This window comes from Mus musculus, chromosome 3, assembly GCF_000001635.26.
Source record: "Mus musculus strain C57BL/6J chromosome 3, GRCm38.p6 C57BL/6J".
In the NCBI taxonomy this organism is placed as follows: Eukaryota; Metazoa; Chordata; class Mammalia; order Rodentia; family Muridae; genus Mus; species Mus musculus.
The window spans coordinates 138,783,301-138,806,825 of NC_000069.6; the positions used below are offsets into that span (position 1 = coordinate 138,783,301).

The 23,525-nt window shown below is 47.2% G+C and overlaps 1 protein-coding gene across 6 annotated transcripts in view; it reads left to right on the forward strand.

Moving 5' to 3' along the window:
• The window catches only part of Tspan5 (tetraspanin 5), a 162,586-nt gene that overhangs the window by 41,453 nt on the left and 97,608 nt on the right, over nucleotides 1-23,525 (forward strand). The window contains exon 1 of one of the 6 annotated variants that reach the window (XR_375551.4): nucleotides 12,878-20,110. The exons of 4 other annotated variants lie outside the window; for them this stretch is intronic. Coding sequence is in view for 1 of the 2 variants with exons in the window: in XM_006501736.4 (XP_006501799.1) it covers nucleotides 19,901-20,110 (210 nt within the window). In the remaining variant the exon portion in view is untranslated. Of the gene's footprint in view, nucleotides 1-12,877; nucleotides 20,111-23,525 lie in introns of those variants that run through there. One more of the 6 variants, XM_006501736.4, reaches the window with a different exon arrangement.

Consider the following 23,525-nt stretch of genomic DNA (forward strand, 5'->3'; position numbering starts at 1 on the left):
TGAGTGCCAGTCTCCTTTTTTTTTTTTTTTTTTTTTTTTTTTTTGCCTGTAGAATTCCAAGGCAGGGTTTGCACAGGACCCCTTAAAAAATGCAGGGTGAGGCGATTCTGTGATCGAATGTGCAGTTTTTGTTTTCTCCTATGCAGCAAAGACCCCCACCCAACTCCCCAAGGCAGTGCAGAGCAGAGACAAAAAGCACTGACTACAGAATTGCTTGATCCCAAGTGTGAACTCTGACCCTATCACCTTTTATTGGTGTAACCTCAGGCGAGTTAGGCACCTTCCATATGTCTTCCCTGAGCCCTCCATGACAAGGAAGGGGGATGTCTGTGAAGATCCAACCGCAGCCTGTCGTGTGGAGAATGTTTGGGGGAGTCCTTGAATGGCTTTTAAACACTGGTCTTATTCTGGCTTTGTTCCCATTGGAAGGAAAAGCCTATGCTGTTTTAGGCTTGGAATATTAGTATATAACTGAGCTCCTTGAGGATTTTGCTTTGAAAAGCTTCTATTAAAGAATAAACATGGGCCGGGAGATGTTGGCTCAGTGGTTAAAGTACGTACTGCTTAACCATAAGGACTAGAGTTTAAATCCTTAGCACCCATGACAGAAAGCCATAGGCATGGTCACTGCCTATAATCCCAGCACTCAGTAGGCAGAGATGGGTTCCCTGGAGCAAACCAGTGAGTGAGACATGTCAAATCCATGAGCTCTGCATTCGATTGAGAGAGCCTGCCTCATAAATAAAGTGGAGAGCAATCGAGGAAGGGCCTTCATATGTACGCCCTTCCCACCCCACCGCCCATATACACAGGCACACCACAGAATGAGGACGTTTGGAACCCGAATGTACTTTTCTACATTTCTCTACCATCTGTGACAGCTAGCTCATGCTGCCAGGTAGAATGTGTGGACTTGTTTGTTTCCTAACATTGGATTTAAAGTTGATGGCTCTTCCCCTTCAGGGCCAGGTCTGAGTGAGCCCTGTGGACGAGAGCCCCATACCCTCTGTTCAGAAGACCAAAGATGGCGGCAGATGCTGTGGCTGGTGAAGTGACGTCAGAGGAGGGAGGAGGGACGAGGGACGAGGGCTTTATAACAGATGGTTTCTTGGATATCTGGGGCTTGTCCAGTTCTAAGCTTTGAAAACGATGGGCCAGACCCTGAACTGGCACAGACCCAGGCATCGTTGCCAGAACAGGAAGTGAGGTCCTAGAGTGATGTCTTTGGGACAGCTGCTGCTGCTCAGCTGGTGGGCTGGCACAGTTGGCATTGGCTTCCTGGGGTTTAGTGAGGTGAGTGTGTGTGTGTGTGCGCGCGCGCGCTACAATGGCAACAACGAGATGGGAAGCTGAGAGGGTCGTGACTGAGTGGGGTTATCCTCTGATTTAGGAGAGGTGTCAGGTGCGGTACCATGTGATAGTTTTGCCGACGTTGGCATAGATGGAAAGGTGTGACTGTAGAAACCAAAGATCCGTGCATCCCACGCTCATCAGCCTGGAGTTCAGGCTTGTGTGGAGCACAGAGTGATGCTCTGTGGGAGGGCTTGGCTGTCCTCTTGACATTAGCCTCCAAAGACTAGGAGCCTATCCCAGACATTGCTAACATCCTCTAATACCCTCTTGGAGTAGTTAAACCATTCTTGGCTGGATTCTAGTATTTATCCTGCCTCTCATTAGCGGCATGTCCTTAGGCAAATTATTTAATCTCTCTATGCCTGGCTAGTTTTGTCTATACAATGAAAACCTGGACTGGATGATAGATTGCTTATGTCCAAATATAATTTAATAATATTTGATTTGTAAAAAATATATTTTAGTGTTTTCTTTTAAATGTGAGCTTCATGAATTTTGTTTTAAACACACACCTTTCTTAATTTTTTTTCTCTCTTAAGGATTTAGAGAGTGCTTTTCAATAACTAGTGTTGACGTGTTTGGGAATTAGAGTTTACTATCATCATGTTAAGGATCTATATTTTCCCTGTTTCTGTTTCTATATTGTCTTCTTCCTTTCATTGTTGGGAATAACACTAGTTGCTATCCCTCTTGGAGAGCAAAGGCCCAGAAAACAGGCCAGAGAACCATCAGGGCTTTTCCCTGGAACTTAGAGGCTACCTGGTCAGTCGTGATGCTGAGAAGAGGGAGATACTGAGGCCCTAGAAGGTTTGTTTTTTTTTTTGTGAACAAGACTGTAAAGCATAGACTTCTTGACATCTTGACTCTTTAGCTTGCTTTTCTCTGCTGTTTCGTGGCATTTGGCAGAGTGATCTGAAAACGATCTTTCACACCGGCTCTCACCTGACAGTAGGAATGGTGTCTGGTCCTCACCCAGGTCCAGCAGCATTAGGGAGGGCTGCTGTCTGGTCCTCACCCAAATACAGTAGCATCATTTTAAGGTAGAACTAACTTAGGGGCTCCAGGTTCCTCTTGAGCATGCTACCTCTCAGGGACCGAGCTCAGGGCTTAGGTGTCTTGACATGTGAGTGGGGAATAGGGGGCATTCTATGGAGTGTGAGAAAGCCGGGCTAAGGGACTTGTGTTCACATGAAGCTCAGAGACCATGGTGCAGTCCTTGCTCACATAACTGGTGTCAGTAGATGGCTTGCTGGCCAAGTTCTGTGGAGTTGGAAACTGTACTGGCTGGTTTCATCTGTCAACTCTGACACAGGCTGGGGTTATCAGAGAAAGGAGCTTCAGTTGGGGAAGTGCCTCCATGAGATCCAGCTGTGGGATATTTTCTCAATTAGTGATCAAGGGGGAAAGGCCCCTTGTGGGTGGGACCATCTCTGGGCTGGCAGTCTTGGGTTCTATAAGAGAGCAGGCTGAGCAAGCCAGGGGAAGCAAGCCAGTAAGGAACATCCCTCCATGGCCTCTGCATCAGCTCCTGCTTCCCGACCTGCTTGAGTTCTAGTCCTGACTTCCTTCAGTGATGAACAGCAATGTGGAAGTGTAAGCCAAATAAACCCTTTTTTCCCCAACTTGCTTCTTGGTCATGATGCTTGTGCAGGAATAGAAACCCTGACTAAGACAGAAAGCTTCGAAGAGGTTGATGTGAGTCCCGGAAACTGGGTTCCTGCTTGCAAGTAACCCTTCTGCTTCGCAGCCTTCCTGCACCCTCCCAACACCCCGTAACAGTTCACACAGCTCTGCAGCCAGCCCCATTCCGTTGTTTCTCCTTCAGCCTCTTCTTCCTCACTGGACATTTTCTTCATGTTAAAACATGAGTTTATTAGTAAATTTAAATGTCTGAAATTCCAGCTAACCTCAGTGCCCTTGTTAGCCTAGACTTGACACAGCCCAGAGTCAATTGAGTCACTAACTGGCTTTGTCAGTTTGGTCTGTGGACAAGACTGTCAGGGTTTGTGTCATGATTATTAATTAATGCGGAGAGTTTGGGATGGCCCAGCCCACTATGAGCATCACCATCCCTAGGCAGGTGGTCCTGTCGACATGAGTAGAGCTGGCACAGCATGGGCCTGAGAACAAGCTGGTAAGTACCATCCGCCATGAAATCTGCTTCAGATACCTGCCTTGGATTCCAGCCATGATCTCCATCATGATGGACCCTGACCTGGAAGTGTAAGATGAAATAAATTCCTTCCTCCCCAGTTGCTTTTTGGTCTGACTCTGTTTTATCACCATAACAGAAAGGAAACTAGAATATTTAAGAATCAGTTTGTGTATTTGATGTAGTCATTTTCTTTTCACTGAAACCACTGTTAGGAAGCCTTCCGAAAATCTGAAAGACCAATAGGTTGAAGATGAGATTCTGTCAACAGGTGGAAGGTGAGGAATTCAGAGAGGGAGAGGAGAGAGAGGCCAGCGTTAGCCATACAGGACAATTTAAGTGAGGGAGAGACTCACTGTGTTATCAGGTTCCACATCTGAGTATTCTGATAATTCCATCATACTGATAATGTGATCATTCTGATATTACTATAATAACATCCCTGATAACTGCAGATTTTATTTTAATTTCTGTTTTTAATTTGTATCTGTTCTGGACACACATAAGCTTCTTTCTGGGTCCTGTAGTATACAGAACTGTACTGCAGCTATTGCAGGAGTGATGGCTCTTCATTGAGTAAATAACCTAGAGATGATTTCAAGTCTACCAGGGGATATGTAGAGCTTATATGCAAACCATGACGTTCCGTTCAAAGGACTTGAACACTAGAGGGTCCTGGAGTCAGACCCTCACAGCTGTCCAGGGACGATTGACCCGAGGGTTTCAGGCTGGTGTAACTTACTCAACAGCAGCCTTTCAAAGATTGGTGAGAAAGTTTCGACAGTAGCTAGGTTTCAAGGGGCACAGACTGCCCAGCAGGGATGCTGTTGTTGCAGATTGCACATGGCAAAGGATAGGAGCCTTGAGGGTAGCTAAGGATAGGAAGGGTGGTTCTTGGCTAGGTCTCATGGATACTGGACTGGCAGATGTTTCTAGATCCACAGCAATACTGGGAAATAGTTTATGACTAATAATTGATCAAAGTCTCTGCCAAGCTGACGGTGATGGGCCAGGAACCATCATTTCTGTGTATGTGGAACTTGAGGTACATGGTTACGGGCTGTTGGGCATCAAGGTGTCGTCTGCATATGCCTGTGGTCGGAGAGAACAGGTGGAAGTGGGCTGTGGGGAAGCTGGAGCTCAGACCTCACGCCCACGTGCTTTCCCATGATCCTCCCGACATTTAGTCACAGAGACAAGCTGGCAGGATGAAACGAATGGTAGCATTCATCATCCAAATTTAAATTTGTTTCTCATTAACAGACATTCTGCCTGTAGTGCACCATGAATTAATATGTTTTATAACTCTTGTAACTGTCTCGTGGAGGGCATAATTAGTCATGAGTGTTTGGGTGTTAGAAATGTTAATCTGTTCAATGTAGGCATTGAAATATTGCGTCGTTTCTTTATTTTTAACATCTCTGAGCGCTCTAAGAAGATGAAAGTGGCCGTGGCCTCTCTTGACCTCTGGGCGGCCTGCTGAGCCGCCTCTGCAATTGGCTGGCCCGGGTCATGTGCTCACTTGTGGTCCAATCAGCTGGGATGGAGGCATCAGTGTATAGAAACCTTTGACCCGGGGGTGTGAATCAGCTTCTGCCTTCCGGAAATGCTACCCAAGAGCACAGGGGTGTGGAGAGGGAGGGAGGGAGAGAGGGAGGGAGGGAGGGAGGGAGGGAGGGAGGGTGGGTGCGCGCGTGTGTGTGCGCGAGGAGGGGAGGATGTCAGGCAGGTGTTACAGAGTTGTGGCTGAGTTGAAGAAGACTGGCTAATGAAACCGAAGACGACAGCAGAATTCTGATTCAGTCCCGAGGCTTTGAAGTTTCGAACTCCGTTCCTTTAATGCATGCGTAGAGTGCGGGTAGATCACGCAATCCCTGGGGACCCTGCCAATCACGTCCATCCGAAAGATCAAGCCACTGCTAAGCTGCTTCCTTAGAGTGAAGTGATTGTTCAGGCTGTTGGTTGTTGTCTCAGAAACGCTACAGAATAGACAACTATAAGGGGAGGGAAAAAAAAAAAAAAGCAAAACAATTCCAGAAACGAGGAGCGGATAAAGAGATGCAAGGGGCCGTTTAGTCAGCTAGATGAAGACTGGAAGTGATAATTGGCGGTGTTTAGGGAGGGTTAAAATTGGAAAGCAACGCGAAAACGCAGTTTAAGCCACTGTGTGTGTGTGTGGGGGGGGGGGGGGTTCAAAGTAAACACTTGATATTTGGTAGTTACAGACACACAATTTTAAATCGACACAGCACCCTCCAGTGCTCTATTCCCCCAAGTTTCTCTTTATAACTTGTAATAATTTATTCCACAACCACTCTCAGAAGATAGCTTAGGCTGGGCTGGACCGCATCCGATACCATGTTTGTTGTTTGGCCAAAACTTTGATGTTTACGGAAGGGGACCAGAGGCTTTTATAGGAAAAAACACAAAAAACCTGGCGTGTTGGCAGATGTTGAAGTAAGCAGTCCTGGACCCTGCTGTGTTATGAAGGGAGGGATTTTGGACCTCAGTGTTCTGCAGAGGCTACATTTGCGTTATTAGAAAACACAGCACCATGGATAAAATGTTGGCAGCTCCTACAATAGCCTGGCAATGTGGTTTTCTTGTTCATTCACAAAGTCTCCTTGTGCTTACTGAGACCAGAACGCACCGCACCGGGTGGGTGGGGCTTACTCCTGGACACCTTGAGATGCCTCAGGAGGGTGGAGCACAGGCATGGCCTGAGAACCTGCTTTGCTTCTCTGTGTCCTGACAGTGCTCACCAGAAATTGTAACATTATTGTGGATTTTTCTTGAGACCCTTTCTATCGAGCTATTTACTGGACCTTGTTATTATATTTCAGTATATTATTTTGCCAGGAAAATGTCAAGTCCATCGACTCACTCATGCAGCTCAAAACGAAGCAGGTTTTGGGCCTCCTCCTGACCAGTTGAGACTGAACCCTCCATGCTGGGCCTAGGCCCTATGCTGCAGTGTCTGTATGCAGTGCGTATTTGTGGAGGCCATAGAGCAGCATCCTGTGTCACCCCTTATATATTTTTGGAGACAAGGGTCTCTCACTGAACATGAAGCTCACAATCTGCAAGACTAGCTGACTGGTCAGCAAGCTCCAGAGGGTCTTGTCTCCACCTTTCCAGTGCTAGGATGACAACATTTGGATCTATCATGGTTGTTCTCACCTGGAAACTGGGGATTTGAAGTCTGGTCCTTATGATTACAGCAAACATTTGACTGACTAAACCCTGAGTACTGAACCTCAAATTCTTTTGTCTCTTCTATTTTCCTGTGTTCTTTAAGTGACTGAATCCTGAGGTTGGTGGTTGTCACTGTCACTAAAATGTTGGAACAAAAAAAAAAGACAAACCAATTGTGGTGGTTTGTATATGCTTGGCTCAGGGAGTGGCACTATTAGGAGGTGTGGCCCTGTTGGTGTATGCGTGGCACTGTGGTGGTGGGCTTTAAGACCCTCTTCCCAGCTGCCCAGAAGCCAGTTTTTTGCTAGCAGCCTTCAGATGAAGATGTAGAACTCTTAGCTCCTCCTGCACCATGCCTGCCTGGATGCTGCTATGCTCCCGCCTTGATGACAATGGACTGAACCTCTGAACCTGTAAGCCAGCCCCAGTTGAATGTTGTCCTTTATAAGAGTTGCATTGGTCATGGTGTCTGCTCACAGGCGTAAAACCCTAACTAAGACACCAGTTCTTGTGTGCATGGTGATATCTGTCCATCTGTCTTAGAGCTTGATAATAAATATGTAAATACTTCAGAGGGAAGGAAAAGTCTCATAGTTATACATTAGAGTTATTGGTGCCAGGAAAACTAGGGCCCGGGAGTGGGGCAAGGTGAGCGAGTGAGAGGAAGGAAGTCTAGGTGAGGAAGAAGATGCAGTATAAACTGAGTGCTGGAGAAGAGCTAGGCGTGTGTGTGTGTGTGTGTGTGTGTGTGTGTGTGTGTGTGTGTAGGCCAAGGCTGCTTTTACGTGGGACAGTGTCCCAGAGGGCCTGATGAAGGAAAGTGGAGGTGGGGTGCTTGAAGAGCTAGGCTTATGGCTTTGAGTACCATGTGTGAAGGGACTGTGACCCTGGGAGAGGTAGCCTTGGTCACTCTGTGCTGGTGTCTCCCCGGTTTCCTTGGTCCTGTGCTTTCATAGCGACTTGTCAGCTTTAGCTCTCTCCCTGCTAAGGAAAATCTCCCGGCTGTTGGCTTTGTTTGAGGAGCTGTAAATGGACTTCACCTGAAACACATTACAGGCACCGGAAGATTAGTTTTAAGCAAAAGAATTTGATTGAAGGCCGCATCTTGTTCTTGCAAATCCTTTGATGTTTGGCCATTGTCTTGTGGGCTTTTCATTTTGCTCATTGGCAGCTCCGTGCAGTGCTGGGCTGTAAAAGCCTTCACCTCCAGCTTGTCTTTGTGGAGTCTGGAGGTGGCTTCCTCCTCCCTCTCCCCCTCCTGGGACAGCAGAAAGCTCACCCAGTTAATTCTTTATAACAAACTATTCTCTCTTTCCAGGGAAGGGGTTCTGGGGCATTTATTGGTAGGTTGTGGTTATTCCCTGGTCTGGAGTCAGGATCCTAGGGAATCATTGGGTCGAGCCACATGCAGTATGGGACAGAGGTATGTGTGTGACCTGGTCAGGAGGTTCTAGTTCTCTTAGCTGAAGACAACACAGGCAGAATCCTCAACAGTGGAGCCACTCACCACCCTCCAAAGGTCCAGACCAGGACTTGGGGCTCGGTCAGCCCAGAAGAAGCGGGTGTCTTCTATTTGTTAGAAAACCACTCCAGCCACTCAGCCTGGAGAGTTCTAGATAGCTCTGCCTGGGAGACAACCTCACTCAGTAAGCAGTGGGGATCCCAAGAAGGATCTATTCCTACTTGGTGGAGTTGGGGCTGGCAAGCAGTCTTTGCCTCCTGTGACAGAGGCATCCCTGAATAGAGTGGAGACTCAGATCATGGCAGAGTGAGTAGCCTGGACCTGGACGAGGAGCTGAGTCTTCCTACGGACTACCCTGATGACTACATTTGTCACGGTGTCTTAGCCAGTAATATAAGTGACTTGTTTCTTTAAGAGAGTGACTTCAAGGTCAGGGGTATGGCTCTGTGGGGGAGCATTTGTTCCTTCTGTATAGGATCATGGGTTTGATGCTCAATACTGTCCCTCTCCCCAACACACAGAGAGAGGGTGACCTCAAAGATAGGTGCCTCATGTCAAGTCATATCCTACAGATTACAGCAGTATCCAGGGGCCTTGTCAAAAGTGCTCCTCCCCAGGGCTCGGGGCTATATGCCAGGCTTCTTCACCTATGGGTGTTTCAAGAGCTAATTAATTTGTGCTGACCTTGAACTCCTTGCCCAAAGCAGTCCCCCTGTCTCCACCTTGGAAGCCATACCAGGCAGCACTGAGGGATATAGTTCTAAAAGGGTCAAGAAAACTCTGGGGGCCTAGCTGCCACATGGGTCCTTGCTCTTCTCTGACCTGACATCAAGGTGGCAAGGGACCCCAGGTGAGGTGTTAGCCAATAAAGACAGAGTTTCAGGCCTGCCACTGTTGTATTACCATTTGTTGACAACCGTCCTTCATTAACCAACCTGTTCTTCACACATTGGTTCGAATGTGCTTCTCGGATTTACTTCATTCAGTTCACCAATATGCGGTAAGCACTGAGAGGCCCAGTAATTGGAAGTGTCTGTCGATGGCCTCTGCCAACCTGGCTCATGATGAAAGTCCTACTTTTATAACTCAGTGTCAAGCTCAATAAGAGGGAGGCCGGTTCAGCTATTGTCAAATCTCATTGTTTTTCCTACTGGGAGGACCACAGTGGGTTCAACTGGAGACAGTTGCTGTCTGAGCCCAAGGTCCTTCTTTGTAGCTGGGCTGAGGACTGCAGGTCTCTTTAGCCTGTACACATGGACAGAGGGCCCTCCTGCTCTGCATACCAAGAAGCCATGCTGGCTGTCTCTCCCAAGCTCTTCTCTGGCCACTCTCCTTCCCCCCACATCTGGTGTTTGGAGGAGGTTCTCCTTTCTGAGGGCAAAGGGTACATAGGGGCATTAGTCCCCTACTCGGAGAGGTGAAGGTAAATGGCGAAGAAATTGCCAGAAGCATCCTTTTAACATCCTCCGTGAGCAAAGCTCGGCCTGTGGAGTGGACTGGTACCTAGACTCCAAATCACGGAGGAGTGGCTACAGCTGGAATCGGGATTGTCTTTCCTTGGCCACCTCTCTTGTCTCCAGCTGTCCACCATTGCTACTGAAAAATGGATTTTGAAGACACCCATGTTGGGTGACTGTGTGTACCCGGAAGGACCAGTGGAAAGGGGTACACAGAGACCACATCTTAGTTTGCCTCCACAGCTGAACGGGCCCTGCCTGCTTTAGTCTGGATTGTTTTTCTCTTCTGCAGCTCCAAGTGGAGTGAGCAGGACTGCTTTCATGTCCTGTAGCCTGAACCTGCCCTGCTATGTCCCACTCTGCGTGGTGGTCATCTGTGGGGCTTGATCAGCTGCATTTCTAACTAAATGGTTTTTTTTTTTTAGTTGAAGTCATTGTGGCACCTGGACTTGAACATCTTGCTCTTGTGTTCATTGTTGTTTTTTTTCTCCCTCTCCATTCCTGTCACCAGCCTGTAGACCACCTTGAATTCACTCCAACTTGCTGTATAAACCCCTCTAGCATTCCAGTGATAGAGAACTTTCTTAAAAACAGAAATACACACAGTTTATCAATATCTGTGTTTTTTCTCCCTGGAGGAGCAAAAAAAATCAAATCACCACCACCACCACCTCCAAGAAACCAAAACCAACCAACCAAGCACCAAACCAAACCAAAAACCAATTTAGATTCAGGAGCGGGAGAAAGGAAAGAAAATGTTTTTGATGATGTTAAAGTTTTGGACTTAGAGGCAAAAGTCCTCGAACTATTAGAACCAGAAAACACTGCATACTGAATAATGTACACCCTGAATGCATACCTGTGGTTCAAAGGTGTGGGTCTAAATGGCTAGTTTCCTCTCTAGCAGCCCGGAGGTGTTGCATTCATTCCTTTTGGAGAGAGACATATCACTTTTAAAAAGTGGCTAAAAATTGCTGGAGACCCATTTGGAGACAGGATATTTGGACTTCATTTGGCTGTTGTCGCCAGCCAGTGTTGGGACCTGGTAATAAAGCCTGGGCTTTTAGCGGATCCCTGGGATAGGGAAAGAGCTAGACAGCATGGGCCTGGGAAAACTGTGGGCCACCAAGACTCCATTTCAATGCGAACTTATTCTACCAAGAGCTGCTGTAGCAAGAGGGAGGAACCTAGATGGAGCAGGGGTCTCTGAATGCTGCAGGCTTACGTGTTAGCATCTGGAGGGCAAGAAACACCAAACTTTAGCAGAGAAGTTCAGTGAGTTTAAAAACCATAGATTCAAGGAGCTTAAGGAAGAAAATAGTTCCTGTTGTATGGGTCCATATAGGTCCCTGTCACAGGTATCCTAGGAGAGAGGGAATATAGGTCCCTGTCACGATATCCTTGGAGAAGAAAGGGCATATGGTTCCTTGTCACAGATATCCTTGGAGAGAGGGTACATGGGTCCTCGTCACAGGTATTTGGTGATGGGGGACATATAGGTTCTTGTTACAGGTAGCCTTGTGTGTGTGGGGGTGGTGGTGGTGGTGGTGGTGGTGTAAGGATTCATGTCACAAATAGCCGAGTGGAGAGACAAATGGGTTCCTGTCACAGGTATGGGGGAGAGACACATTGGTTCCTGTCTCAGGTATCCTTGAGAGCAGACATGGGTTCCTGTTACCGGGATCTTTGGGGACTACATGGATTCATGTCACAGACATCCTTGTGGGTGTGGGTGTGTGTCTGCACCACAGTCTAGAATCCTGTGAGTTCAAACAGACGTGGTTCATTCACACTCCTGCAGCGTGTCTCGCATGTTACGCTATAATGAATCAGGTTCCAAGTTAAAACTGTTTTTCGTGAAATCCTGTGGGGAAAAGTGTCAATTTATGGATAGGTGCGGTGTATATAGATTTCATGTAGAGCATACCAAATGGTTTTCTTTTTTTAAAACCATGCGCTCTAATTACAGATGGAAAGTGTCTAAGGAAAGTTGGACTAAAACAACACACACAGACGTATATATTATATATAAAGATGGACATGTGTAAATGATAAAATGCTGCACACAGGAAAGGGGAAGCTGCCTTAGACTATCAAACCCATTACAGATGAGCATGATACTTACATGAGAGCCTCCTGGAAACCAAGGCAAAAAGAAAAACATGGTGGATGATAGGTCTCTAAGTCTCCCTCCTCCTCCTCCTCCTTCATCTTCATCCTTTTGTACTGAAAAAAGAAAAGACCGAGAACCTTGTTACATTCCTTAGGTTGGCACAGATGTATTCTGTAGCCTAGGCTGGATTTGAACTTACCATCTGTCCAACTGACCGACCATCCTTCCATCCATCCATCCATCCACCTACCCATCCATCCACCCACCCATCCATCCATCCTTCCATCCATCAGTCTGTCCGTTCATCCATCCATACACTCATCCATCCACCTACCCATCCATCCACCCACCCACCCACCCACCCACCCACCCATCCACCCATCCACCCACCCATCCGTCCATCCGTCCATCCGTCCATCTGTCCATCCATCCGTCCGTCCATCCATCCATCCATCCTAACCTAATTAGCTGAGATTAGAGGCCTGTACCACTAAGCCTTCCTAGAAATCTTTCTTCAAAAAACAAAACAAAACGCTACACACCTATGTCATGCCATGAGGTGAGAAACTCTGTTGCTAACCTCTGAGATTTTACAGCCTGTCGCTGATATGCTTTCATTCTGGCTGGCTTTACCAGACATCCAGAGGTACCACATTCTCTGACAGCTTCCCAGCTGCAGTTGGGTTTTCATGGGAGTCCTGAGAGGTTCCTCTCCTGGGCCTCAGCTCTGGCTCCTCAGTGAGCTTAGTTCTCTTCCCTTAGCTTTCAGACTTACTTGTGGGGCTGCCAGGAGCTGGACAGGCTGCACTGAGGAAATACAGGGAGCTGGGGATGGTGGGGGTGATGGTTATTCTACTCAGAAAATGGCAGCTCAGAAGCATGTGATGGGTCTGACCGTGAAGGAGGGGCCCAGCCTTCCTACCTGAGGGAGCTGAGCTGAGGGTGGGAAGCCTTGCTCCAGCATCCCCTTTTGCTTCTCCATGAAGTCCTGTGCCCGCCATCTTCCTCCAAATCAGTTGCCCAGCGATTATTCAGAAACGCCTTGGAAAGATGAAAGTGTATTTTTAACACTGGAATGAGAACACAGTAACGCTTTTGAGCTTCAAATTGGATTGCTTTACCGAGCTGAAGAGTTCTCTTTCTTCCTTTAAAAATACTCGCAAAATTTAAGGAATTAAAGACTCTGGGGCTAGGAATGTAGCCCAGTTGGGAGTATGCTTGCTACTATGCTGAAGCCATGGGCTCTTAACACAGCACAGCATTAGCATAGAGGGGTGTTGCACACTGGCAACGCCAGCAGGAGGAGGATCAAGAGTGCAAAGCTAGCCTTGGCTACATGAGATAGATACTGTTTCAAAAACAGCATCAAGAACAACTCAGATACCCCGAAGGGCAGGGAATATGTGCTCAGTACATGGTTTCTTTACCTTTCCTCCTCCTTTGGAATTTGTAGTTGGAAACCTTTAAGTAGATTTTATATATGTGTGTGTGTGTGTGTGTGTGTGTGTGTGTCTGTGTGTGTCTGTGTGTATAATTTAAAACCACACTCTGCTCTGTCTAAATCTCATAAGCAAGCACTAACTACTCCAGCTCATTCCAGTTTGTGTTTTCACACATGGAATTGTGGAGTGCATATAGTATTACAGTTATACTTTGTGCTGTGGAGTGCTTTGTGGCTTCTTCTCATGGATGGGTCTATGCAGGGCAAGCCGTTTGATAAGAAGGTCTGTGCTGCTTCCTCTCGGTTCCTGGATTGGTGGCAGAGATTTAGTGGCTCTGTCCTCGTGATAAGGCAGGGTAGAACAGCATTCTGTGTGTGAGTCTGCTCAGCATCACCAAACATTCATCCTTCTAAGCCTTTAGAAAGCTCAAGAACTCATAGAAATAACCCTGTTGTGTTGTTTGGTACCAAGATGAAACATAGCCAAAGCTTGGGGGATTAGGACTGGGAAGGTTCCCAGAAGTAAATCTCAGACTTTCTGGATGATATTCCACCATGGCTTTTTGACAAAAGAGCAAGGCCTCAATGTAAGGCTCAATGATGACGTGTGTGTGTGTGTGTGTGTGTGTGTGTGTGTGTGTGTACATATCTATCTACCCACTCACCCACCCATCCATCCATCCATCCATCCATCCATCCATCCATCTATCTATCCATTCATCTACCTAGTGTTCTGTCTGTCTATCTGTCTGTCTGTCACCTCCCCCTTTTTAATCCAGACTCAATGTGTTTTCACACCTCTCCAGGTGAGCATCAGGCAGGGACAAGAAGTAGCAGACAGAGTGGCAGCTCAAAATGACCTAAGTAATTGTGGGTGGTCAGGAAAGTAACTGGCTTTTAAGTTCCTTCTGGGATTGGGCCTCCTCAGAGAGTGCATGGCTGGGTGGGGGTTGTGTGGCTGGCTTTGCCATGCTCTGGGGGCTGGATCCCACGGCCTGTTGCAGAGCCATTAGTGGGTTCAAGGGGAGGTGCATGGGTGGGGATGAAGTCAGAATTGTGGGGCAGGTGATGCAAGCACTTCCCTGAAGAGCCATCCCACTGCCTGGCCGCCTACCTGCTGACACCACCCAGCATGGCTTGTGAACGTCACGTCAGTTCATTGCCGCACAGACACTTTTAATTTGCACAAGCCAGAAGATTTACACTGGGGTTGAGATAGCAGAAGACGAAAAACCCAGTGGGTTAGTTCAGAGCTCTGACTTTGTTTCTGTTCCTCACCCTGGTGTGAGATGGCTAAGCAACAACAGGGCTAGAGTTCAGATCTATTGACGGCATACTTGCCTTGGTACCAGAATTTCTTCCTTTTGAAGTAGTTTAAAGTTTAAATTTTCTTCTTTCTATGTATGGGTGTTTTGCCTGCGTCTGTGTCTGTGCTGATAGAGATATCAGATCCCCTGAAACCAGAGTTACAGACTCTGGGGCCGGGAATGGAGTAGTACATTAAGAATGCCAGTGCTGGGAACTGAGCCTGGGTCCTCTGGAAGAACAGCTAATGCTTTAAAGCACAGAGTTGTCTCTCTGGCCGCTCCGTGGCTTGAGCTTCTGAAACGGGGTTTTTCCTAGAGGTCCACGGTGAATCTCCTTCAGCCACACCGTGGACCTCTGTGGTATTGAAGATGCGGCACTGAGGAGCGTCTGCAGCAAGCTGTGTATATTTAGTCCTAGGAGTGAGGATGCTAGACAAAGAGCTAGGTAGAGTGCAGTGTGGAGGAACTGGAAGGTAGCACGGAACAGTCTTGGTGTAGATGACAACCTGTAGTTTATGCATGGCATCCTGCTGTTACTACCGTGGTGCAAACGACCACGAGATGGTATAAAAACCTGTGAGTTCTGAGGTGCAGAAGGAGGAAAGAAACTAAAGAAGCATTAATGGAGGGAGGAGGCAGAGGCTATGATGAGGCAGGTCTAGCCTGTAAATCCAGTGAACTTCCCACCCTGAACTGACCTGAGTTACCCTGCAACAAGCATCCCCACCTCCTGCGATTTCAAGGCACCCATATGTCGCTGTGTGTCGCCTGTCACTTCATCTGGAAGAAGAGCATCCATGTGGAACATCAGTGGCACCTGTCTTGAAAACTCAGGGCCACTGTTGGTGAGGGGACACCAGTTCTTTGCATAGGGTACCCTCTGGTCAGATGGCCTTCCCAATCCGTGCAAGCAGTTTAGCAGGGGAAGGTGTTTTGATTTGGGGCAGGGTAGACAACATGAAGAATGTGGTTTTGGGATTGGGACACCAAATGGCCACATTCTGGGACTTTTTATCTGGGTAAGGTTGGGCTGGTGCGAGCATTGTGTATCAGGCATTTACAGAGACCAGGGAAAGGAGAGAGGTATGAGTAGAGCTTTGTCAACAAGAAACCTTGACACAGCCAAAATGGATAAGGAGCTTTTCTCAGTGTCTCCTGTACCATAAACTCATTCCCTTATCCCACTAGTGTTGAGAATATCAGGTACTCTGTAGGCTAAAGGACACTTGTAGGTCAGCCTTTAATTATTACATTAATCACAGTATGGAGTAGTACATTAGCTTCTGAAAAGCATGGAGGAATTACTCCAAATCATTTAAAATGCGTATCGGAAGAAACACATTTGTGAATATAAATAAAAGCATTATTTATAATATCACAAAAACCTGTAATTGATCCAAGCATCCCTCGCGTGGTGAATGGTGGAATACTACTCAGCCACAGAAAAGGAGTGGAATTCTGAATGTATATAGCAGCATGCATGGACACGCAGAAGCATTGTGTACATCCAATTAGATGATACTCCAGTGCAGACAAAAGTAGTCTGTGCTTATACAAAGCAGATGGATGAATGTCTGGGGCTCAGCATGTAGGGGTCAACAAGGGAACTTTGTGGCAATCGTGTACTGACCTTGACTGTAGAGATGGTTGAATGGTTGTATACACTTGTCAACACACTTAACTCTACATGCAACAGGAGTGGATTTTAAGTGAGTTGTATATCAAAGTATTTTTTTAAAGGCTCATGTTTAAATGTAAGGCAACTCCTTATAAATTTTGTTATCAATTATAGCTTTTTTTATCGGTAGGAAGGAGTTCAAGTTTCAAAGCATGTAAAAGTGACGTTTTAGATTATAATCTGTGCAAAACGGGGAACTGTTCATATGCTCAGGCTATCACTCCATTTTAATTCTCTCTAAACAAACTTCTGGATTCTATTATTTTCAGAGGGCTTTGGAGACCATTTTAAAGTGCATGTTTTCCCAGGATTTTCCTGTACCTCTTTGGCAAGCTTCATACTTACATTGTTTCAAAAGTATAAATAACAGCAGAAGAGAGCTCTGTTTTTGGCATACTCCTTTGTCCTTTCCTGTTGTCCTGATTCTTTTATGTTAAATCAGCCTGCAGTTCCCGTCCCTTCTGCCTTTGAACTTAGAACATGGGCTCCCGGTCCTTTGCAGGCAGACCCAATGAAGAGAAAGCATACTGTGCATGGCAGAAACTGGGTAGGACAGAATGCGGGTGCCTGCCTGCCCAGAGCGAGGGTAGTGAAGTGTGGGAGCAAATTGCTACTTGATAAGCACTTTGGGTTTGGAAATCTGGTGTCACCCACCTGTGTCCCGTGTGGTAGCGCCTATTCTTTATCCTCCCCCCCCCCGCCCCCTCGCTCCTCCTCCTCCAGGTCCTGTGGAGTCAGCTACTTAAACTCATGGTCTAAGACCTCAAAATTTCACAGTGATCTGTCGTCACAACAAATCTAAAATAATAAAAGGTAATTATGTTTCTGAAGGTACCAGTCTTTTGCATGCTTAGGACTGAGTGTGCATTAAAGTGGGCTATTGAGTTTTTGAGGGGAGGGGACTGGGGTGTGATAGTGTGTTCGGGTCTAGGGCCAGGCTGTATGTGGTCTACCCTACGGTTGGTGGCCTGGACTTGCCCTTTTCCTAGAAAAAGCAGATCAGAAAGAACAGGCAGTTCTGGCCCAGCTTCTTGACGATCACCTTTAACCCCCTCAGTGCTGACATCTGGGCTGATGGAGCCCGGGCCCTCTTGGGGATGTGGTGTAGGTCAGGAGGCTTGGGTGTTCTGCCCATCAGGGCCCTGAGGAACCCTCTGTTTTTGGGGAGATAGCTTATTTTGTGAGCTTGAGGAACTCAGCTCTGAGTTGAGAATGCCATTTCACAGGGTGTGATACTTAGCCATGTCAACTTCCATGAGGTTTACGGTCGCCTAGGCGACAAATCTCTGGGTGTGTCTGTGAGGGGTTTTCTGGGTGAGGTTTACTAAGATGGGAAGACCCACCTAACAGTCAATAAAAAGGAGACCGTGAACTGAGAGGGAGCAAGTCTCTTTATGCTTCCTGACAGCAGATGCAACCAGGCCAGCTGCCTCGGGCTTCTGCCGCTGTGACTCTCTGATAGAATGGACATCACCCAGTATCTGTGAGCCAAAATAAGGGCCCCCTTCCTTAAGTTGCTTTATCAGGTACTTTGTCACAGCCAGAGGGCAAGTAATCACTGCAGAGGGATGTCTAGAACATTAGATGTGATGAGGGAGTGTGGTAGGCCTTTGTAAACCCTTCTCTGTTGGGAAGCTGGCTTTGGACCAGCTGCCGTGGAGCCGAGCCGACTGCCTGGTAACGCCTTGTGATGTCTGGTAACGCCCTGTTCATTTTATAAATCCAGGGGACGCGGAGGGAACAAGGCCAGAATAATTTGCAGTCACAGGTGCTGCTTTGTTAGCAGCACAGCCTTTTTGAGATGGGGACAGTGTCCCTTCATTTCCTGGTTTGCTCTGCACGTCAGTTTAATACACAGGCATGTGACTAGAATCACAGACCATGGCTGCCAGGCTCCGAGTAAATGCGCTCACTGGAGGCTCATTACCTGTGATTGCAGACACAGGGAGGAGATTTGACTGTGGAAATGGAGCTTGATGTGCTATTGAAATAACTTGGCAGGTCGGTAGGAAAGGCGTGGGGGGTGAGTAGAAGGTGGGGGGGGGGCTCCCACAGTGATATCCCCTCCACACATCGGTAGCAAGCAATATTGTCCCATCTGATGAGACATGCACTGTATTTTGTTCTGCTCTACAAATAAGAAAACTCCTATCTATACTTATCACAAAGTGATGAAATTTTGGGGGATCATGATAAGTATTTTTTAAAAGCTTAATTGTATTATTGGTGTTCCAGCTTCGGACTTATTTCTGGTGCCCTATAAGTGGCCAGCAGCCTGGTCCCTGGGTGCAGATCTAGGCAGTGGGAGAAAGGAAACAATTATCCAGCAAATGCGAAGAAATCCTGCCAAGGAGCAAGAAAGACACCCCTCACCCCCTGGCCAATTACAGAAAATTGGTGTTTATAGGGAATTAAGTTGTCTGGTAATGATGCTTTCTCTTCCTTTGTCTGGTAGAGCCATCGTCAGAGCCATAAGTGAAAGAAAGCCAGAGTGTTTCCGGCCTCTGTGCTGAGGCGGTGACCCTGCCTGTAAGCACCCACCTTTGGGGGCTCAGCCGCATTGGGAGCAGGATTGAGCTTACTTCCAGGAGCCTAGTTGACCCTAAAATACAGTGAAGCGAGTGAGGTGTGTTTATTCCAGCTTGCTGGCTCTGCTTGCTATGCGGGAACTTGGTGTTCTGGTGTACAGCTGTCTGGTGCTAAAGATGACTTGGGTCTGGGTTGCAGCCCGTGTCGATCCTGGGAAACTCTCTTCCTATGTTGGGAACATTGAGAGGGTCCTGGGGTGTGACTCTAGTCTCAACAGCGCTGCCTTCTTACATCACTCTACCTGTCCTGGATCTGCTTTCCCACGGGAACAATGTCACGGTACTTTCTAGGCACCGTCTACAGTTTGTAATCTATCTTCTCACCCGAAGAATGGTATGGCACGTGACAGACATGAAGACATCTTTAGAAAACAAAGCTCTCCACGAGTGTAAACTGTGACTGATGACACACTCAGTGACCTTATCTGAGAGCTCATATTAGAGAGACAGTATTTGCATCTTTTAGGGGCCCATGTACCAAGGTAAAGCCGTGGCTTCCCTCCTTGAAGCCCTTTAGGGCACATCAAGATGCCTCAGGGGACTGAATCTAAGCATAACTGGATTTTATTTGCTTTCCACTTCTCCTTTGTTTAATCTGCTCTGTTCTTTATTTCCGAGTACTGGGAAGGATAGGAAATATGTAAGATTTTTCATATCAGTAAACAGAAATAAATGGGAGGCCCGTGGAAAGAGAGAAGAGACTATATTAAACATATTCAAAGCAAGAGGCAGGAGAAGGGAGTCTGTGAAAGTTGGCAGCCGGCAACCCCAAGGTTCGTCTTAAGAAATGACAGGCTTGGAGAGTGAAGCGCGGGGCTGTAGCATTTTTGGAAAATTGAAGTTAACACCAACGCTGCCCTTTCTTTGCTCGGCGAGACATATGGCAGGGACAGATTCCTGTGATCCTCTGCAGTCGTGTGACATTGGCGCATTTGGCTCGTTTTTTTTTAAAAAGGCTCAGCAAAGTCTTAGGAGACAGAACGCCTCTTTACCTCTTTCATCCTGTGGGCCCACGAGGAAGTTAATTCCTTTTTAACTTTTTGAGACATACTGGTTTCACAAAACAGGAAAATAAAGGGTCTCTCAAAGGACTGAGATAGACTAACCAGTCTGCAGAGTAGGCAGGAGCAGGCTGAGCGACAGGACAAGACAGGATGGCTGGCAAAGGGCGTGGTGAGGGCATGGCGGTGGTGCTGCATGCCTTGAGGCCTTGCATCGGATCCCCACCGTATGAGCATAGGATCACCTGCGGGAGGACACTGCAGAGGACTAGAAAGCTTATGGCCCATGTCAGAGCACCGGGGTGCTTCTGTACTGTACCTGTCCTGCGTACTGCAGAGTTCCTGGTCAGGATTCACTCACATGTGAGTATAGCAGTATGTGCTTGCTTTCCTGGAGCCAAGGAAAAGGCAGACAGCTTAAGAAGAGACTGAGTAATTAGGTTTATTTAGAAGGTGAGAGACAAATTGGCAGTGTGGATATCCAGGAGAACACAAATAGGTCTTTGTTTGTACCCCAGACCTTTAGAAATCATGGAGTCTGGGTGCTCCTAGATTATTCTGTAGCCACAGGAGATTTGACTGGCTTGTGCCAGACAGTCTCTATAATTGAATTCTTGGTGCCCACTGCATACCACCTCCTTCCCAGCATCCTCGGCTCCATTTGGTTTTGTGTCTGCCATGTCACGACTGGACCACGTTTTCCCTTCTCTGGCTTCTTCACGTTTCTTGGAGGACGGCTTGGGAGCAGCCCCTTGGCACACAGTGGTGTGCTCTGGGTGCTAGCCACGGCAGGACATCCGCTACAGGAAGAACTGCTATCCCTCTGCCCCCTCACCCTTGGCTGGTGGCCGTGCCCCCTTCCAGCTGCCAGGGGGTTCAGTTCCTTGCCTTTGTCTATAGGGTGGGGGAGGGGGGAGCACTACCTCCTTGGCTCCCCATCTTCATTTGGAAGCCAAAGTCGCTCCTCCGACGGGGCACTGTGTTGCCTAGGCATGCAGGTGGTCCATGGGAAGATTGGAAAGGGTTGCTGCTACTTGGTGTGTGGTGAACTGGCAGGGGAGTGTGGAGTGCCATTGCTTGTGGCTATGAGGGAGCTGTAGAAAGAGCATCTATAGTTAGACCCTGTGCTGAAGAGCCCCTTTCCACGTAGTCTGTGTAGACCCTGGAGACTATAGAAGCCGCTTCTCTCTGGATTAACTGTCGCAGCAGCCTCCTCTGGAGGATCATTGGCAAGTGTTGTAAAAGCCTCAGCTTCCTCCTGGTGTAAGTGAAGAAGAGCTTATCTGCCTTCTTGCCTGCTTATGAAATAACTAGAGGGTCACCCGTTCATCTACATAGTCAGTGTCCTACACCTATCTCTGCTTTTTTTTTGAAAAACTTGTTACCTTGGAAACAGTGCCCCAGCTTAGAAATTACATAAGGCTAGCTGTCTGGTTTTTTGTTTTTTTTTTTTTTTTTTTTTTTTTTTTTTTTGTATTTTGTATTTTGTATTTTTGTTTTTCTCCCCACAGGAAAAGCAGAGGAACAGGGGAAAGGTTATAGATTTTTTTTTTCTAAAATATCTTCAGGGGTTAGGAGAACAGGGTGGGGAAGGAAAGGGAGAGATGTGTTCTTCTGGTAACATTTGTAGAATACTCAGCTGAAGTTCTTTAAAGATACGATTTGGTTGGTAGCCAGTGAGCTCTAGCGGCCCATCTTCTCAGCGGAGGACTTTGCCTTCACATCTGGATGGAATGAGGACACTTCCATGGTTCTGAAAGTCCTTTGCTCCACGAGTGAGGAGCCTGGCATCCAGAGGTGACATGAGTCACACAAGGGCATTCAGAATCTTCTGTAGAATTCACCATTCCCGACTCAGATGCTGTCAAGGCCGAGGGAGGGAGGTGTCTGAGAATATTATTGTCTGGAAGTCAAGTAGCAGTCAGCTTGCTTGCTTGGTGAAGAAACAGAGCAACCTGGCCTCACGTTTTCAGTCCCTTGTTCCTGGCAATAAAAGGATGCTGTGCACGGAAATTGTCAAAAACATGCCTTCCCATCCAAAGCCTGATCGGTCCTCTTGGTAACTGTTTTGTCTTTTTGGTTTTAGTTTTGTGAAGTTCCTCTCACTTTGCTTTTCTATAGTGATCTACCTACGACATGAGGAAACACACTGACTTTTATATGTTTTCTTCTTAAAAATGTATATGGAACGTGTTAGCCCAAGGGAAGTACAGAAACTTAGAAAGAGTTTTGAGGAAAGCGGTAAGTTTTAAACTCAGCACAGTGTTCCAGTTGTGCCGTTGAGGCAAATGTTTGGTGTAGTAGTGGGGACTGTGTAGAATTTCTTTCTGAATGTTGTTGTGTATTCATCCTGCATTGGCAAATATATCTTCGTACCCCCCAGCTCCAGCATAGGCAGGCAGTGTATTTATTTATTCGGTGATACAGCAGTTGCTTAGCTGACCTTAAGTGCTTGCCGTACACTGTGCTGGGAAGCATAGTTGGATACTGTTCATAACCTCTGCTAAAGCTTGGACATTCATGTTGAATTGGTTTCCGGACATTTTTAGATAAAAAGAGGGGTGTGTGTGTGTGTTTTGGGTGTGGTAGGTGCATGTGTGGGTGTATTTATGTGTGTATGTGTGTGTATATGTGTGTGGTGTGGGTGTATATGTGTGTGTGGTATGTGTGGTGTATAGGTGATGTGTGTGTATATATGTGTGTGTAGTGGGTGTATATGTGTGTGTGGTATGTGTGGTGTATAGGTGATGTGTGTGTATATATGTGTGTGTATATGTGTGTGGTGTGATGTGTATGTGTGTTGGGTGTGATAGATGTATGTGTGGGAGTATATATGTGTGTGGTGTGGGTGTATATATATGTGTGTATGTGTGTGTATGTGTGTGGTGTGAGTGTATATGTGTGTGAGTATATGTGTGTGTGGTGTGGGTGTATATATGTGGTGTGTGTGTGTGTGTGTGTGTGTATGCAAGTGTGGTGTATGTATTGCTGGAAGTGGCCATGTGTGTGTGAATGCCAGGTGGCTTCCTCCATCATTGTTCACCATTTGTGCAGACAAGGTCTCTGATGGCACCTAAGCTCACAGTTAGACTCACCAGCCAGTGAACCCCTGAATCTTCCTGTCTCCCCCTCCCAGCATGGGGATTATAAGAGCACTGCACCTCGACAACTAGACTTTTTATGTGAATGCTTGGAACCTGAACTTAGGTCCTCCAGCACTCATGATATTCACTGCACTATCTCACAGCCTCTGAGGGGAACATTTTTGTTGCTTGCATATATTGGGAATGATTGGTTTTTTCATACAGTGGTATTAGTCCTACTGTTCTTACAGTAAGAATAATTCCTGACATCTCCCTGCTGTGTCTGAGGGTAGGGTAGGGATCCGTGAACTTCGGCATAGGGGTAGTTTCTGGACAGTGGGACGAGGAGCTGGGCAGAGTGGAGCCGAGTCATGGAATGTGCGAGCCAGTACCTCGTGCTGGTACTGGCTGCACAGTAGAGAGGGTTGGAGGAGCAGTGACCTGGGAGTAGAAGATTCTGCAGATGCGTGGCTGGAACTTCCTAGCAGGTATTCAGTGTACAGTTTTGCCATTATTCCCTAGGTCCCATGTGAGAGTGATCTAGTGGTGGTCTCTCTCGTCACCAGTGGAGATGAGCTCCTGGACACTCCTATAACCCAGCTATGAGCTAGTATCTCACCCTGGTCTCCAGGCTGCAGGAAAGCCTGTTGGCCAGCTCTTGCCTCTACCCACCATGACCTCTCTCTCTCTCTAAG